Here is a 20,559-nt window from a genome sequence, read left to right on the forward strand (position 1 = left end):
CAACGGCGTGTCGGAAGAAAATGAGGAAGTAACCTGGGCGGAAGCCGTTCAGCGTAAACGTTCTCGCAGGCCGAGTGCCGGCGTCAGGGGATCAAAACAAACTGTCGGTAGCAGCCTTAAGGCCGCCCCAAGGACCGCCTGGTTATATGTCGGTAGTGTCCATCAAACGAACGAAACAGACGATCTAATAAAATACTTGAAAGATAATGGAATTACTGGAGACATCTTATGCGAACAACTCCCTACCAAGGGAATAAAAAAGGCGTTTAAGGTAGGAATAGATTTTGACCACCTTCACACAGTGAAATGCCCAAAGTTTTGGCCTCAAGATGTTTGTGTAAGGCGGTATGCCTTTCGTCCCCAACAACAAAGAGGAAACTCCTTTCCATCCAGTGTTCGGAAGTGAACAAGGTCTGATTGTAAAGGAAGACTTGATCTCGCAGGAAATTAAAATGCTATCTTGGAACGTAGAAGGACTCTTTTGAGTATAGCAACAACAGTTCAGAATATGTTACAGACTTACAATATCGCAATTTTAGTTGAAACTTTCCTAACTTCGGAGTGGAACATCAATAGTCATTATTCAATTCATGTCTTGGTGGATAAAGGCCCAACTGGCAGACCAAAAGGGGGAATCGCCTGCTTTTTCAAAGAGAATCTCGCACCATTCGCTATACAACATAAGTCAAAGAACACGTTAGTAATACGAACAAGACAGTGCGTACTTATATGTGTTTATTTTCAACCAGAGTTTACATCCACAGATATTATAGAAGAAATAGGCAACTGCTTGAATATGGTAACTAAGAACGATCCCATCACCCTAGCGGGTGATCTCAATTGTCGTGTAGATACAGAATTACAGAAGTCGAAAGAAGTTTTGAGCTATCTAGAAGAAGAAGGGCTAATACTACTCAACAAGAAAGAACAGCCAACATATATTTGCTATAATGGCATGAGTACAATTGATCTTGTCTTCATCAATTCTAGTATAACCACCAAATGTCAAAGTGTTATCATGGAAGCTGAGAAGAAGCATCTGCCCGTGAAAACAACGCTGCTAATAAATGGTATGAGGCACAGTAAGAAGTTACAGCCTTTAAAGTTGAGAAGAACATTGGACTTAACAGTACTAGAGGATTCAGACAACAAAGCAATAATCGATACACTAAACAAAGGGACTCTGAATCAGGCTGCTTGAAAACTGGAGGAAATTCTTAAGAAGGCAATACCTCCTACAGTAACCAACAATAGAAAAGCAAAACCATGGTTTACAGATGCATGCTACAAAGCAAGAAGAATAGCTTTGTCAGCCCTACACGCAGCAAAATTGCAGCGCACGAAAGAACGGCTGGAGTACAACGCTAATTTAAGAAGAGAATACAAAGCCATAGCTAAACAAGCCCGTCAGACATTTTTGGAAAAGGAAGAAAAACGTTTAATTGAAGAGGCTACTCAGGACCCTTACAAAGCTTTGCGTCCTAAACAGCCAAAGTTTTCTCGTAATATACCAATGGATGTCTGGGAAGCGCACCTTCGTGCAATTCTTCAGGAGAGGGACACGCGGCCAATCAATTTTCATGTTGACCCAACAGTTATCCCGAATGACTCAGAGAGATTTACACTTAAAGAAATAGAAGAAACTGTTAAAAGCCTAAAAAATGGGAAAGCATGTGGCCCAGATAACATTTAAAACGAACATTTGAAAGGGATATTCCCAGTGTTGAAAGAATCCATCTGCCAGTTATTGAATGAATGTTTACAACAGGGTAGGATACCAGACAGCTGGGCTAAGTCCACAATAAAAATGATGTACAAGGGCAAAGGTGATACAGTAGACCCTAATTCGTACAGAGGAATTGCTCTGGTATGCACTCTCTTAAAGACACTGACTCAGTTAGTATGTAAGCGCCTCACAATATTAATAGACGACAAGCTCCCAGATTCCCAGTTTGGCTTCAGAAGAAGAAGATCAACCATTCAAGCAATCGACTGTCTACAACAGTATATTAATGAAGCTCTCGCAATTCCAAAGGGAAAACTTCATGCAATCTTTATTGATTATTCTAAGGCTTTTGATACGATCAATAGAGTTATCGTATTAGAGAAGTTGCGAAACATCATCGGGCCTAGTTGTTTTCTACTTCCAATTATCAAGAATCTCTTTACAGATAACTGGGTAGAGATTAGTGATGGCATCACCAAGTCATATCCGATACTTCAAACCATTGGCGTCCTTCAAGGCGACCGCCTAAGCCCATTGCTTTTCATTGCCGCCACAGCTGACATCGTACAAAGAATAGATTCAGAAAATGTCAATATTCTCATGTATGCAGATGACATGGTTCTGACGTCAAATTCTCAGTTAGATATGCAGACTACCTTTAATAAAGTTACGAAATGGGCAGAAGAGAACCAGCTGAGGTTAAATGAAAATAAGACTGTCTCTCTGACCTTCAGAAAAGGAGGAAAACTGGGAACATTCTTAATCAATGACCAACAACTAAAGTCAGTCACAAATTTTAAGTACCTAGGAGTCACTTTTCAAACACCGGGGAACGTGTTCTCTTTACATGTAAAAGACCGACTAAATGCGGCCATAAAATCCATTAACGACATCAGATCTTTGAGCCATCTCTCACTTTCATGTGCCATTGAGTTATTTCATCTTAAGGTTAGTCCTGTAGCCACCTATGGATTAGAAAATATATGGATATATCTTGGAAAGAGGCAACTACATAGTATAGAGAAGGTGAAAGCATTCTATTTAAAGAAAGTACTTTGTCTGTCAAAGTACCCTCCATCACGCCTCGTATACCAACTGTCGAGGGAATTATTCTTTGTGGAAGAGCTGCGTTTGAAACTACTGCTCCCGGCCACCCCAGCGTATGAGGAACTCCTACAAGAGCTTCAACAAAAGAGAGACAGCATATGGTGGGACTTTTACCAGTGTGATGCGATGATCAACCGCAACTGGACTCAGGGAGGCTATGAGTTGAGACACGTTGTGACCAGACTCTCTGTCCATGGGTTTCACCAACGCCTGTGTATTAAAGCGAGTTTTCATGAGCCAAGTCCGGACTGCAGGTGCAAAAGATGCGGCGAACTTTGTGAATTCTATCACGTACTTAAGTGTAAACTGAGAATGGAATCCTTAACAAAATTCTGTACAGACGACTGCTCATAAGGATTTTTTTCCATGCACATTTGTGTGCAATAAAACATTTATATATAATATCAATATAGTTGGTCCATTATTGGACATTATAAATTGATAGGTGTGCTATTTACCAACTGATGAGCCCAACTTAGCACACTGGGATGAAACTCTGGCAACCAGGAATGAGTTAGCTGGAAAATTTATAATGTCCAATAACAGTCCAACTATATTGGCATTATAAATTTTCTCATTCAGGACAAATATTTCAGGTTCACTATGAGAATCAACATCTGTATCATCTGATGGCTGGGCAGGCATCAATTTTTGAAAATGAGACGAAGTCTCTCATAGTGCATTGGCACTGCCGGTGGCTCCAAGTAGCCTACACAGTGGTCTCCAGACGCAGAGTGGGTCTCGGCTCATAAGTGGCCACGGTTGGTTCGTGGTCCAACAGCTCTGCACTCTGACCGGCCAACCGAGCAAAGGAGGGGTAGCCACAGTTCTACCATGGCTCTACGCCTCTGCATTCGGGAGACGGGACAGGGCTGGACCTCATGGCTGGCCCCAACAGTCGGCTGTCCTGAGAATGGTTTTCTGTGGTTTTTCCATTCTCCTGCACTAAGGCGAATGCCAGGACAGTTCCTAGTATATGCCACGGCCGCCAACCACCTCACCTTCTCCGAGCATCTCCTTCACCATAACGAATCTCCCGGCCTAAGAGACGGTATCCAAAAGGTCCGCCTCCCCCTTCAGGGGAGGAATGAAAATATTTTAGTAGTAGTAATAGTAGTAGTAAGTCTCCACGGTATGCACCAGCCATGTGTCTTTATGAACTGCTGAGCCCAACTTAGCACACTGGGGCAAAATACTGGTAACCATGAATGAGTTAGCAGGAAAATTTATAATGTCCAATAATGGACAAACTATATTGGTATTATAAATTTCCTCATTCGGGACAAATATTTCAGGTTCCCTATGGGAATCAACTCTGTATTATAAGCGGTATGTTCCGAGCTGTTTGTGGTGAGATGGCGTGGAATGACATTCGTAGATGAATAAGCTATTTGCTTTACATTGCACCGACACAGATAGGTCTTATGGTGATGATGGGACAGGAAAGGCCTAGGAGTGGGAAGGAAGCGGCCATGGCTTTAATTAAGGTTCAACCTCAGCATTTGCCTGGTGTGAAAATGAGAAACCACTGAAAACCATCGTGGTCGTTGTTGAACAGCAATGAACAGAAATCAGTGAAGCAACAGAAGTCTTGTTATCATTTAATCTTGTCTTGTCATCATGTTGGGTAAACAAAAACATTTAAAGAACTGAAGTGTTTATGCAAAGCAAATTAGTGTATATAGCTTTCTTATTTAAAAATTATGAAATATTTAGGCCTATGAAGAAATGGACTATAAAGAAGATTTATGGTCCTTTACATTTCCTGATTTAAATTGTATTATTTTGTTAAGTATAGAAAGGGATGCGGAATTGTTACACATGACTTGTGAGGCAGGGTGTGCCACGTTTAAGTGGCCCTTTCCTGTCGTTTTGTAATATCCGCTAATATGCGTATTCAGCAGAAAGGATTATTCTAGAAGAATATTGTCACTGGACAAAATACAAATGTTTTTTATTGGCCAGTATATTAGGATTTTTAATTGGTGAATGTGGCAAACTGGAGTGTTGCTATTGGTTATTTGTAATCACTCTATTTCCTGTTTGTGGCTCCTCGCGTGTGCGAGTTAATTTGTCCGCGTCTTTGAATTTGGATCACTACAGCGGGTGGACACGTTTTGCGTCCGTCTCGCAATGAGTCTTCAGCCGGCAAAGGTAAGCACTATGTTATTGCCTTATGTTATTTAAATGCATTCTTGTGTTTTGGACTATTCCCACTTAATGTAACTTCAGTAATTATGTAGAATTTCATCTTGTGTGCCGGAGTTTCCTCTAGTTTACCACATTTTCCAAAACAGAGCATTTGTATGAGCTATTATGGTAGTCCGCAATGTGTTGCTTTCGGAGGCAGACCTTCTTTTCTAACTCTAGTTGTAATTGTAAGTAACTATAACACTTTCTAGAATAGTGTAATTGAATTTTTTATTTCTGTCGAGGCTGCCTCCTTTTATTCCGTAAATTTAACTTTAATGTGACTCTCTGTTCGTGACTGAAGAGCTTAATTGTTTCCCTTACACGTCTTTTGTTTTGTGTCTCAAGTATCAGTTAATCCGCAGTTCATTTATTTGTTCATTTATAATTGTATGTTCATTTTCTCAATAATTATTTGTCTGTTGGGTGTATTATTGTAAGTCTTTTCTCCCCCATAACATCATACGTTGCCATGGACCTCATAGGGCCCTCGCATGTTCCTCAATCCTGTCTTAGTTGTCATTTTTAGGCCTGTAAGTGTTCCCTTGTATTTGATTTAATTTTGAGTATTGATAGTTATCTGTCACGTTTCCATACTTTGATGTGAATTCACCGCCACTGTGTCATTTTACTATTTCTTTATTCACATTTTATGTCAACATTTATTATTATATTTATTATTTATTTATTTATTATTTATTTGTGTACGCGTTGTCACGAACTACGGTTACAACCATAGTAGATGAATAAGCTTGAGTGGCAGTTTTAAAGATAGGAAAGATCATAATATGAAAATACAGTTGGAATTCATGAGGACAAATTGGGGCACTTATTCATTTATAAGAAGAGGTCTTAGGGATTGGAATAATTTACAAGAGAAATGTTTGATAAATTTCGAAGTTCTTTAAAATCAGATTAGGTAAACAAGTGATAGGGAATCTGTCACCTGGGCAATGGCCCAAATGCAGATCAATGAACAGCATTTGGAAACTATTTAAGCAATGACCATGAGTTGTACAGGGATTTCCTCCAAACTGCATCCTTATTTTGATGTGATTGTACAAATGCATGGTCAGATAATCCTGAGAGCTATGACGGTGACTGATATTGGCAGTCTCCCAAGGTAGATACGCCAAAAAGGATGCCCGAGCCCATCAGATAGGATACTGTGTACACGGCTATCTATAGAATCCCATTAAATATATTGCTGAGAATCCAAAAAGATTTGGTGTGTGTGGTGCAGCCCTCAAGTGTGTGTTCAGCCAGAGAGCCAGCAGGTCATGTAAGCACAGGGAGCTATGTTTGGAAATCTAGGAAGTGATGGTTTGATGATTCAGAGGAAGATCTTTGAGCAAAAGAGATCCTACAAGGACTTTGATATCAGGGAGTAAGTTAGAAGATAGAAGAGTTTAGAAAATGTAGTTATAAATCTTGATGTCACTGTATGTCTGTAGTCACAAACAATGAATGGCAAGTACATATAATCAAACTGTTCCATTAAGTTTAAAACTGGGAGCATATTTGCTGTACTTAAGGAGCAATGTCTATGGTAAAAATAAACCATTGCATGTTAGTGTGCAAAGTCTATTAAACAACTATATTTGTGACTTAAGGTTATCCTGACCCTAGAATTAATGGTTTAGGTTGTAGGGGAAATAATGCTTTGCAAGAAACACCAAAATATTGGCCATTTACTAATTTGAAGACTGGTGAAAGGCCTCTTTAATTCAACCCTTCATTCCATACCTATAAAAGGAGCTAACATTTTTAAGAGTGTGAAACAAATACTTCATTAGCATTTTACTCTTTCTATGATTTTAACAGATCATTAAGTTCTTTCGCAAGACCTACAATTTGTTGCCTGAAAGAAAATTAGCTAAAGAGCAACAGAACATTATTAGCATGTTTTGCAGATATAATTAACTTTACTCTGGCTTAACACAGTATTCAAATTATTGTTTTGTTTCATAAACTGTGTAATTCCTTTTATTTTAGCAGTTTTGTACAGTGAGTATTACCAATTCATTATGCGTCCACAAGATAAAAAAAAAGGAGAGTAGATTTGAAAGTTTAATCCTTAATAAAAGTATAACTGAAATGGGAGAAAAAGAAACCACATACAGTAGGCAACAAAAAGAAACAGAGTTGACATTCGGTAATTTCAAAGAATGAAACTAAGGAGTGTAACGAGACAAGGGAATAGTAGGAAATTAAAAAAGGAAATGAGAATAAAGAGCATGTTACCAAAAAAGCAGATGCAGTCCAGATAAACTCCACAAGCATAACCTGCACTCCATTCATATTAGTGTAATTCATCACAAAATTCTAAATTAAACAAAAGAGCAATAGTGGCATATTCTCTGAATTTGAGGGACAGCACAAACTATAAAACAAAGAATAACTAAATCAAACTCTAATAATCACTTCAAAAAGATTAAGGAGTCCTCTTACAATAGTAAAAAGAAGCTAGCTAGCTTCTTTCCTGCAGTCCTGACTTGATTAGATCTATTGAAATCTTTTGTTTTATACAATGAGGAATCTTGAATTTGGTAAATGGTACAGTAATGGCACTGATGTAAAGTACTGCCCCACTACTCCATCCAGGCATCCTATGGCACGGAGCACTGTCAGGTCTGCCAACACCTGGCAATTTCCCAGTGTGAAATATAGGAAGCCCAACTGGAGAAGTGTGGACAGCGGTAGCTCCATGCTCGCATACTTCATCCTTTCTCTCTACTGTTACCTGTTCCCTCATTGGCTACTGCACACCTCATCACTGTTTGGAAGGTAGTCCTGGGATCAAGTCCTACATCGTACCTCAAACACGCCCGTGCAACATCACATCAAGAAGGAAACGTGGCATAATTTCCCCAGGAGTTTTGAATCCAGAGTTACACAGTCACCAAATGTACAGGAACTCAAGAAGTATAGATAATCAATATCCCCATCCCACATCCCATCCCTCTTTCTTAACACTGGTTTCCAAAGATTTCCACAACCCTTCGACATTCTGGATATTGATTACAGAATGATTGGGTTGTACTAACAATCTGGTGAACGTATTTCTTCCCTCGGAACTCCATATATGTCTTCCATCCATCAATACATACTTTCATACCATGAAGTAAAGACAGCAGTGCCGGTTTGTGCATGTAGGGCTTTAGGGCAGCCCCCCCCCCCCCAGCCCGCCCAATCCTATCAAAAATACCTAATGTAATTTCTCTCTGTAACTGATAAAGGAATGGACAAATGTGGCAAAGTCAAACTTATGGTGGTGTACTATTCAGTTATACAATATTATCTTTATTATTTTGCTTGTAAACATCTTGCTATTCTATTTTCAAGATGGGGTAAATGTTTTTAGAATGCGGCTGCTGCCCTATGAAGCTCATTACATTAATTAAACTCTAAAGGTTTAGGCTTGAATGCTTAAGCTGTGGTAGGGGAGCTCTCAATAGGTGCAGGAGAAGCCTGAATGACAATATGGACTTGTCAGAGGAAGGAAGAGTGCAGGCAGGTGTTAGGGTGGTCTGGCAGAGCCCAGAGTAACATCGCCAACCACTTAACAATGCTTCTAGGTTATTTGCCCACAGCTTAATTTAATTATTATTAGATATAAATTACACAATATTTTATAAAATAATGTTTCCATTAGACTGATCATTTAAACAATTCATTTCTATAGATAAACTAAAATGGAGATCTAAAATGTATAAAATTTGTACCTCATTTATTTGTTTTCATGAATATAGTTTGTTATCAGTGAAATAATGCAGTGCCATAGCAGTTGTGACCGCAGTAGTTGTTAGCTTGTTAATATGTGTGAGTGTATAAAAGTCATTTTAGTGTAGTTAGTTAATTACTGTAGTAGTGTTAAGTGTTAATTTCTTTATCTGTGTGTTTAGCATTTATCTGATAGCTGAAAACTAAATGTTAGACTCCTGATTTAAACAGACAAGGAAGATGAATTCTGTAATAGCATTTTAAGTAGTGGGAGTAATTCAAGTTTTCAACACGGACTAGAATTAAAGTACAGTAAAACCTCGTTAATTCAAAATCCTTGGGACGAAAAAATTGGACTTCAAATTGCATGATTTTGAAATAACTGCCTACTCATAATTCAGAAAGCCAACCCTTGCTGCGTCACAAAATATTTTAAGACCCATTACTGCATGCAATAATCTTGATTCACACTTAGAACCTTTCAAATGCCATGGAAAAGAACTATTTCCAAAATGTATCCAACAAGGAGCATTTACACTATTCAAATAATGCACTTGAATAATTCACTGACAAACATACCCTCATGCAATGAAAGAAAAGAAAAATATGATGCAAAGACGAAGAGAAATCTATGCTGGCTCCCCTGTGCAAGTTCTTTATTTAGTGAGTAATGTACTGTATGCATTTTAGATGCCTTGTACTTGCATGGAAAGTACCCAATACCCTTAAAATATTGTGGCTTATCAAACTTTTCTATAATGAGGGGAGGAAGTCTCTAGCCTCTGTATTGTTTGTACAACCTATTGATTCTGTAATCAATATCCAGAATGACAAAGGATTGTGGAAATCTTTGAAAACCAGTGTTAACAAAGATGGATGGGACGTGGGATGGGGATACTGATTATTGATACTTCTTGAGTTCCTGTACATTGAGCAAAAGGATAGCGACCCTATCCTTGTATGATTTTCCGCCATGGCACTTTTCTCCTTTAACACTATAAGTCTCTTTGGGCTCAGCGTTGACAAAATTGTTGGTGCGCACAAATTGATTATATGAGCCACGCATATTTGCCAACAATCGGAATCGCCAGTGTTCGGATTCTATTTCTCCGCACACTGACTACTACGTGATATTGTGGCATTCCTTAAAACATTAAAAACATTGAAGCCACCCGTTTGAACACAAACTCCAGTCCCATTATTTACGCCAGTTCATTCACATTCCCCTTAATAACATTACCATCAACGGGGATACTGTTTGCTCGAACATGCCAAAAACCACTCGAATCAATTCCACTTCCAAATCAGTGTGTTTAGTTCCTTGAATGCACATTCGCTTTGCAGTATTTACACCCTGCATTTCTTGAGTTTCTATGGTCTCAGGAATTTCAAAGAAGGTTTGAAGCATGGACAAAGGAATTCCAAATTCATTGGGTAGGTAATTCAGATATTTTATCCTTTGTCGACCTCCCTTATAATCTTTATCATCTCGCTCAGTGTCTTAGAAGAATACTGGCGCTTAGTCATCTTGCAACATAAAAACGAATATACTAAAATACTGTACCTAACAATAAACTAAAATATAATACCGATATTAATAAGATACAAATACGAAATACATAACTGTAAGTACACTGAATGTTAAGTAAGATGAATAACTACAAGAATACAAAGGAATTAAGATTCCACTCGAACGTAGCAAATATGAAGCACATTATAGACACACCGAAGTGAGTGAAAGTGCGAAAAGCTAACCCTGCATGATGCGTTCTATTGTGACTCAGAGAAATTTTGAATTTAAATTACTCTGTAAAATATATTTATTTTTTGAAATGTAAAGATAATTAATTTTGAATTAGAAGTGTGAATTTCAGCATTGGGACTGACATTGTTCTTTGAATTACAAATTATCCATATTTTAAATTAAACAATTTAAATAACATGCAAAACTGTACTTTATGTTTCCGGGAACAAAAACTTCTTCGAATTAGGCAGGATTTTAAATTAATCAATTTCGAATTATTGAGGTTATACTGTAGCGAGTGCTTCTTCAACCAAATGCAAACACTTCACAAAAGCAGAAATCTTCTAACAACAGAAATGCACACACTATGAAACTTAATCCATCACTTGATGTGTGTTCCATCGAGAGACAGCTGTTGGCCACCCGTAACTTCAACGAGCATGTCATCAACCAAGTCAGTTAAGATACTGTTACCAATTACTGGTTTTTATTATTCTCATGCATCTTGTCATCGTTGCCTCAACAAAGTACACACTTATACTAACAGCGTTAAATTAACTGACATTTTATAATCTACCAAAAAATGCTTTTTTGGATCCGTTTTCAAGTTTTCTTGTTGGCGGTGTTCATTCTGCTGTCCGGTGTGTTCATACTTTGACACATCCATGTGCCCTTTCATTTTCCCTCCATGTGTTATGATTTATAAGCCTATGCTCATTGAACTGTGTTGAACTCTGTGGTTTTGTGGACACAAGAATATGTTTTTAGCTGATGTCTTAAGTGTATATAGGGCTTCTGTATTTGTGGTGTTTTATTTTTCCTTCACAATATTATGTGATTTTTGGTATGTGATCATTTCATCTCAAAAGTAGATATCTATTCAATTATTATTATTATTATTATTATTATTATTATTATTATTATTATTATTATTATTATTATCATCATCATTATCATTATCATCATTATCATCATCATCATCATCATCATCATCGACAAGATCAGTAAGGCTGTTGTGCATGCAACGATCAAAGCTTTAGTTGGTAATCTCCCGTATATCGACATGGAAAGTGAGTATAAGTAACATTTAGTATACGTACTTTCGATATTTAATAGGATAAACTACGGTAGTGGGTGTAAAGTTGAAGACTCTGATATTGTGTGTTAGTGAAATTGCATTTTTAGGTTACCTACTTTCTTCATAGAAAATAACAGAATATATATTTCACCGCAACTTCAGTCACGGCCAGCTGGACTCCCTGTCAGAAGCTGGAATCCAGTGTGACTCTGCAGTTTCATTCAGCATCTATGGAACGTGGCCACAATATCGAGGAAATGGAGTGCACACATTATAAATACTACAGCAGTATTGAACGAAATGAGAAAACGAATTTTAGGGTTGATATCACTCAACAAATAATGGAGGATATGTTAAAAGAGGAAGAACAACTGGAAATCGCCAGGGGCCTGTTGAAAAGTATTCTTGCAATTCAGCAGAAAAATCTGAAGATGGAAATTCAGCAAGGTTTAAGGAAATTGGAGGAAGCTCTAGATGCGGGATCTACGCACAGTAAAGCTTCGAAAGCAACTAGAGCATTACTCCAAAAGGATTTGCTCATTCAAGAGAAGGTAGAACAGTGTACCACAAACAGAAACGTAGAACAGGATAAATGGGAAATAGCGTTGTCCAAGAACAAGAAGAGGGAACGGAGGCAGAAGAAGACAGATGAAGATGAAGGTACTCAACCTGAACCAGTATCTGAAACTGTTAAAAAGAATGAGCAACGGAAACGTTTAACTACAAGAAGCCACCCACAAGCTGTACTTATCAAACCAATGAATAACAAGACTTTTGCAGATTTTGTAAAGAATATCCGTAGCAAGGTGAAGCTGGAAGACAGTGGCGCTGGTATTAGATAGATCAGGAAAACTATATCTGGAGCGGTTTTTCTTGAATTTAAGTTAATAAGGCCACGGAAAAGGAGAATAGAGAAAATTTTAATAAATCACTTAGAGGTGTTCTTGGACATGACGGCGAAGTAAAAGATTTGACGCCTAGAACTACATTGGAAATTCAGGATATGGACAGTGCCACCACTATTACTGAAGTAGAGGAGTCTGTAAGACGAGACTTAGAAAATCCTAATCAAGAATTGAAGGTCTAAATTACAAATCCGAACAGCAGGGGGCAAAAACTCATCATTGTGGACATAGAAGATAGCGAGGCACGAAAGCTGTTAGAAATAGGAAAAATTAAAGTAAGGTGGTTATACTGCAGAGTAAGAAGGTGGGTCGTAATTATTCGGTGCTTTAGATATTTGTCATATGGACATCAAACACAAAACTGCAAAGGAGTGGACAGAAGTAAACTCTGCTTTAAGTGGTTACAAGGCGGTAGGATGCAAAATGAATCCACGATGCATAATTTGCACAGTTATGGACGTTGAAGAGTCAAAACGACATCATGCTCTTGGTTCAGTGTATCGTTTTTCGTGAAGCACTAGAAAAGGCCAAAAAGCAGTGGTGAAAGGTACAGATCCTTGACGTTACTGATCTGGTATTGGCATTTACTTCTGTAAGCGATGTCTTCACGATTTAGATGCTTAGAAGTTATGCAGGGAGAATTGACACCAAAAGGCATCGTTTCAGTAATGCTGCGAAGTCAGGAGTCTTGGGATCAGGTGGCTATCTACGTAGAAAATATTCTGCGTCAGAAGAAGAAGGATCTGGATGATTATGACAGACAGTAAAGCAGAAGGAGGAAGATGAAGCACAAGATGCACTAAGCACGACATCTGTCCTGAAGTAATGCAAGAGCGGTTTCCGGGGTGGAGACAAACGTCGTGGAAAAGGGAGTGTGGTTTTTAGTGGGTAAGAATCTCCACACACTCGTTGAGTGCGGACCCTCACAAGCGTCTTATGAAAGATTTTCCACACTCCCTCACACACAAAAAAATAATAATTATTATTATTATTATTATTATTATTATTATTATTATTACATAAATGGGCCGGCCCCGTGGTGTAGGGGTAGCGTGCCTGCCTCTTACCCGGACGCCCAGGTTCGATTCCCGGCCAGGTAAGAGATTTTTACCTAGACCTGAGGGCTGGTTCGAGGTCCACTCAGCCTACGTGATTAGAATTGAGGAGCTATCTGACGGTGAGATAGCGGCCCCGGTCTAGAAGGCCAAGAATAACGGCTGAGAAGATTAGTCGTGCTGACCACACAAACCTCGTAATCTGCAAGCTTTCAGGCTGAGCAGCAGTCGCTTGGCAGGCCAAGGCCCTCCAAGGGCTGTAGCGCCATGGTGTTTGTTTGTTTGTTTGTTATTATATAAATGGAACTATTTCATTTCAAATATCATGGAGCATGGTACTGATCGGTGGAAACTTGGCCAGACGGGTGTGGTGGGGTAGGGTAGGTAGAAATGGCTGTAGTGCCCTGCCAGAATAAAATGTCACGAACCACCACTGCCAGGTGGATCTAAATACATTACAAAAATCAAAATAAATAAACATTTAGATGAAGTAGAGGAAGTTCAACACATAAAACTTTTACAAAAACAATTTTTAAACCCAGAAAAATTCACACCAAAAATTTCCCAGCTCCTCCACAGATGTCAATAACGTAAGGACAGTTGGAAAACTCAACTGTCAAAATTAACCTTCATGTCACAAAATCTATCCAATCAAGAGAAAATAAATATTTGGCACCACCTTCTCCAGTGAGCTCAATATTAAGAAATATGTTTTCGCCAAAGATAAGAAAAGACCATTCGATCGATACTGCAATAGGAAAAAATGATCCAAGAATGTGACTATGATCAAATGATCTAATGATGGAATTATATGATGTATTGAATTAGGAGGATACACTTAATTTTACCTTTATAAACTGCTATGTCGTCGCATTATCTCACCCACTCAATGCCCTGCACTCTGCGGAAAATTTGTTGGTGATAAATATCACTTGTGTCAGGCCAAAATACTTTTACTTCATAAAAATGACTGAAATGGAAACAGTTGCCTATGTGACAAAGAGTATAATAAATAAGCAAAATGTGGTAAGCAAAGAATGTGCTAAAAATATATATAAGATCAGTATGAACTGTAAGAGATATTTTAAAATGTATTGTTTTGTTGCACATTTCTTCCCAATGAAGTCTTGGTAAAACTCTCTACAAGTTGATACTGTCAACAAAGTTTTTGAGTACAGTAAATCAATATTCTAACAAGTGAAAAATAACTGCTTTTGGCAAGAGCCTGTTGGAGTTAATAACATTACAGTATATATGCCTTCAAATCACAAAGTACTGATTTTGAAAAAGATCAAAATGTGTTTGGTCTAATTTAGTTTATTTAGTAAATGAGCAGCAAATTAATGCATGAAACAAAAAACTATTTGTCAGTTAAATAGTTCAATTTCCCCTTTAAAATAAAAAGAGCTGCCCCTGAATTTCTTCAGAGAATCCTGCCACTAAGCCACTGTACAATAGCAAACAAACACGCTACAAAGCCTGCTGCCATACCATTCACCTGCAAGGCAGCCGAGTAGTTGGCTGAACCAACAAGGTTATGAGCCTCGCATGTATAGGTGCCGCTGTGAACTGCACTTGTGGCTGGTATGACCAGCACACTGATGCTATCCCCTATCTTGGTAGTAGTAATGTCAGTTTGATCAGCTACAAGCTCCTGTCCTTGAAAGCTCCAAGAGAGCTGCAAAGGTCGATCACCTTTCGAGACATGGCACGTTACTTGAGCAGTGTCACCCAAGTTAGCTCCACCCTCAAATTCAAATGGCTTAATTTGTGGAAGGACTAAAGAAGATCAGCAATGAGAAGAAATATAGAAATCTGGAAGAACTTAGCAATATAAAAAGATAAAATTAAAGTAAATCATAAACAAGGAAATAGAATCCAAAATAAACTATGGAAGAGTAAAATTTCTTTAAAACAACACTTTTTATAAAAGGGAGAGGAGGTTGCTTACAGAGAGGAGTTAAAGGTTACTGCAGGAAATATATTTTAAATAGTGTTTTGTTACTATTTTAGTACAGTTCCAATTACTTGTAAAATGTCTCTGGAGGAAATACTGAACCAAATAGAACATTGAACTAAAGAAGAAAGATATTAGGCTAATTTATGGCCAGCTGAGATTGAAATAGGTGCAAGAGAAGAATTACCATACAAAATCAGCAATATGAAAGAAGAAACAATGGCTGATAACATTTAAAACATAATTTGGCTTTTCTTTTATCTTGAATATATTAAGCACAGGAGCGGTTTATGTCAGAACTCCAGGTATTTAATGGAATTTTATTTTTCAGAAATGCAAAACAACTCTGGTAAGAAAGCCTACTGAACAATAGATTTTGTTATTTCCGTTTCAGAATTTGAGGGATATATGAATAAATAGGTTGCAATTAAAGTTTGTTGCCTTACATGCCTTATACAAATTATATAATGTTTCTGAATAAGGAAGGAAGAAGCAACGAAGATACCACTGCATGACGAAGAGATACACCTGCTTATATGACAATGGAAATATCTTTTGAAGTGTTTAACTGTTTCATTTATTTTAGAAATACATATTAACAACAGACCATCCAGACTATGCCTTATCTGTAATCAGCCAATAAGACACTTGTATACTAGGAGGGAAACTACCATTGACGTCCAGTTCTGCTGTATAGTTGGCTGTGCCAGCAATATTGGAGGCAGTGCAAGTATATGGCACCCCTATGCCCAGGACCCACAGAACTGATCATTAAAATGTTAGCTTTGTCACCAAATACAGTAGTACTAATGCCAAGAGCATGAGAAGACACATCTCTTCCATGGAAGTGCCATTCAATCCGCAATGGCTTGTCACCCTTAGCAACATAGCAGGTCAATTGAACACTATCGCCTGCATTTGCAGGCCCATCGAACTGGAATGGAGTTATATATGGAGCAACTGTGGAAAAGAAAGCATCAATCTTCTTCATCATACCAAGCGAGACCCATCATTGAGCAACTTCTAACTTCATCACCTTAGTAGAAGTAAAAATTCCATAACAAATCTTCAATATCTATTCCTCACTGAATGCATCTTAGTTAGTAGTCAGACCATCCAAAATAAAAGTTGTAAATAAGCAATACAGAGATGGGCAAATACGAGAGTTAGAGGGGGTTGTATAATGGGCCAGATACAAGAAGCAAAATATCAAAACGTCAGCACATAAATCCTTCGAACATAAAGATGGATCACCATAATTTGCCCACCTCTGATGTAATGGGTCTTTCAAGTGCATGACGAAAGAAAAAGGCTCTTCAGTTAGGACGTGCCTCTCTAAGAAGGTTTGTGTCATCACTACACAAGAAGACAGCTCTCAGTGTCAGTCGAGTGCACTCTTAGCAAAAGTAACCAACACACACTGCAATACAGGAACACAAATAACTCGTTCAGCAACCCTCCCAAATGCACGCCTAAAGCACTTTGTTTGATCAATAACTGAACGAGAATATAAAAGTTGCAAAAAAAAAAATAACACCATAGAAAATAACAAGCAGCAAGGGCTAAACTCACTTACCTTCTTTATCCATGTCTAATGCAGATTCTGCTATCTGGCTCATAACTCTGCTCTGCCGCATTCTCAAGTGGTGTAACTTATTTTAAATATGTACCCAAAATATTCTGCTCATATGAGTAAGCAGAATGTAGTAATGTGAAGCAGCAACAGGTTGTCTTTTAACTTATACAGAAGAAGACAGTAACATATGTTTTGGACAAAACCTTAGCTAAATAAAAATTTAAACTAAAGATATTTTCTAAGCAGGTATGCTTAAATATATCAGACTAAATAGTCTTTTGGAAGAGATTCAGTTATTTTTTATAACTTTTGTAATATCATACACCCATTACAGTACATAAATGAGATCTTAGTCCTCAACAAATGATACAGTCTTCATTACTACATTCATATGGATAACCTACAAGTATACAGCTTTCCAAAACAACAAATCAAAGTTATTTTATTCACTAACAACTGGAACTATATTGAAAACATATAGCATCCCTTTAACATTAATTTCTTCATACAACATTGGTGAAATATAATTGTTTAAAATTTTCAAAGTAGAATATGTTATCATCAATATTTACACAAGATGAAGAAAAGAAAAGTGAAACAAAGACATAGCTGCTTCACATTTTTTTGTTAATATTACTTGACTTGCAAAAGAACACGACTAATTAAAACCTTCAAAGACTGGAAGAAATGCATAGTTTTCAGTCAAAATTTGCACCAAGGAGAAAGATCTTAAAATTTCATTGAACAGAAGTGCATGACATTTTGTGTTTGAATTGAATATTTGACAGTACTTCATAAAAATTGATGTGAACTCAAAGTAATGAATATTTATCTCAAATTTTAAAATCAGATAAACTCAAATATTTTATTCTGAAACATCTTTTCCAGTCTTTAGTGGAAGCTAATCATACTTACACAAAGAGAAACCAACTAACTTTTGCCTCACTATCATACAAACATACCCTAGTACCATTATTATTTTTAAGAATTTTAGAGCAATTTCTCACCAACTGATGGAAGATATGTAATTTTACATTTATGGTATCTTGGAGATTAGTTGTTAATATTCTGTAACAATTATATCATATCTGAAGACAGACACACACAACACGTTATTTCTCTCAACACAAAAATTCAAACCAGGATGCATGTTTGGTGAATTTTAAGATGTTACATTAATATATGTACTATCAAGGAGTTGCCAATTAACTGATGCAACTGACACACAGTCTGAGTTTCCTTTACTTAAGAATCAATCACATTGTCTTAACATATGTAAAACCATATAATTATGCTGAAATTATTCTTAATTAATGTTTGATGATTGCAGAAAAATATTAGGCATATTAATCCCAAATTAATTAATAAAAGTGCCATTATATCACAAAACAGAAATATTGATATTGTGTTTCTGCTAAGAAATTTAGAAAAGAAGAAAAAGAAATCTGACTTTCTACATCTTCCCTTTGTGTAAGTATGAAGTCCAAAGAAATACTCTTACAGAACAAATAATGATGATAGTACTTGGAATGTTACTTGATAATGTATTGTCCCTCCCTTCGCTAGAACAACCTCATATTTTAATGGGTTTTACTCAAGGGCTGCTCGTACGTGGAACCTTATACCATCTGAGGTAAAGCTACTTCCTCTTCCTCACTTCCTCCGCGAAGTAAAGAAAATGTATATGTAAATATAAACCTATATGTGATGTATATAACTTGTATAAATTAGAATTGCAAGAAGGATGGGTGCAAGTACAGGTGTATGTGGGCGAATGTGTATGCGTGTGTGTGTGGGAGTGGTAGTGAATGAGTGTGTATACAGGGGTCTGAGTGAGAGTATAAATGGCTGGGTGTTCTTACTCTAATATTTTCAGGATAAATCAAGTTAATTATTATTCTAAGGGTACAGTGTTTGTAGTGTAAATATGTATATTTAAAATTGTCTACATAAGTTTGTATATAAATATTCAGTAGAGTTTATGTACACATGTGGAGATGGAGGCACTTCCGTGTATGTGGGGCTTGCCCTTTCTCCATCTACCACCCCTAAATTGTACATGTACAATTTAAGGAAAATAAATAATAATAATAATAATAATAATAATAATAATAATAATAATAATAATAATAATAATAATAATAACCATACTGAATATCATTTACACACAATCAGCTAGAATAATCTAATTTAATAATGTGTAAACAATTGCACTGTTTTGTTTTTACATTAAGTGTTTTAATACAATCAAGTATATTTTGTAATCTTCATGACAGAAGAAAAAAAAATTGTTTCTATTTGTTTCTTTTATATGTACTTTACTGCATATTTTTATTAACCTTCTGATTATAGGGACTGATTCGATATCTGGTTTTTAAGAATTCCCTACCTTCCAGGTGCCTCTTGGCTAAGTATGTTAACTGTAAAAGTGAGAACTAGAGGGTTTTAATCCAAAGGTGGAAACCCTCAGGGAATGAAGGGTAATCAAAACACGGTGCTGACTGCATTACCCTCAAGTATAGCACGTCAAGAAAATGTGAAATCTTACCATTCATATCCCCAATCACTGAGTAAAAGTAGTACTGTATCTTTAATACAACATATTCTGACAAAACATAAGAATCAGCTGCATAACTTGTTTTGAGATTGTGCATCATGTCTCTAGTATTTGTAGGCACCTACATTCCACCAATATTCCTAACTCATTACCTCTGTATGCCCAGTGATCTCCTGATACCAGAACTAACATGAAGTACTGCTGAATAAAATTATTAAGTTGAAGAAACATGAGACATATGAACATTTCCAAGCACTATCATTTCAAGATAAATTGTAATAGAGAAGTATAAGGCTGTACTCACCCATGACTTGTACTTCAAGAGTTCCTCTAGCACTATAACCTTGTGCATTACGAGCCACACACGTGTAGGTAGCCTGATCTGATAATCTTTCTACATTCTCAATTATGAGTGTGCCATTTGGAAATACCTTTTGCTTTCTATTAATGGGTAGTTGCCTACCATCTGCAAAAGTGAAAAAAAAAAAAAAAAACATGCATATCATTATCTAAAATTAATAATAATTATTATCATTATGATTATGGTTATCATGATAATAATTATAATATCATCTCAATCATTCATTTTTATTCTCCTGATGCCAAAATGATCACATGTTTAAGCTGATTTGTAATGCTTGAGGAACAAAATGTATCTTAGTGATAATTAAAATAAATGGATCCTAACCTGGAAGACAGGCGCAAGCTCACTGAGGCTGAGAAGAAGTAAATCTACATAAACTGGGATTGTAAGTAGAGATCTCATCTATGAAGACAGAAGGATTTCACACTAAATTTTTTGTGTTTTCATGGTGATTTTATTTTTGCTAGTGGTTTAATGTCATACTAACTCAGGTTTTTCGTAAAGACGGGATACGAAAAGGCCAGGAAGGAAGCAGCTGAAGTCTTTACGGGAAACAACAACAGAAAAACATCTTCAG

The 20,559-nt window shown here is 37.0% G+C and overlaps 1 protein-coding gene across 1 annotated transcript in view; it reads right to left on the reverse strand.

The window, feature by feature from the left end:
- Dscam1 (Down syndrome cell adhesion molecule 1) overlaps positions 1 to 20,559 on the reverse strand; it is a 915,831-nt gene that overhangs the window by 250,988 nt on the left and 644,284 nt on the right. The window contains exon 12 of the mRNA XM_068229242.1: positions 19,923 to 20,084. Within this exon, the coding sequence (XP_068085343.1) occupies positions 19,923 to 20,084 (162 nt within the window). The remainder of the gene's footprint in view (positions 1 to 19,922; positions 20,085 to 20,559) is intronic.

The sequence above is a fragment of the Anabrus simplex genome, chromosome 9 (assembly GCF_040414725.1).
Source record: "Anabrus simplex isolate iqAnaSimp1 chromosome 9, ASM4041472v1, whole genome shotgun sequence".
NCBI lineage: Eukaryota > Metazoa > Arthropoda > Insecta > Orthoptera > Tettigoniidae > Anabrus > Anabrus simplex.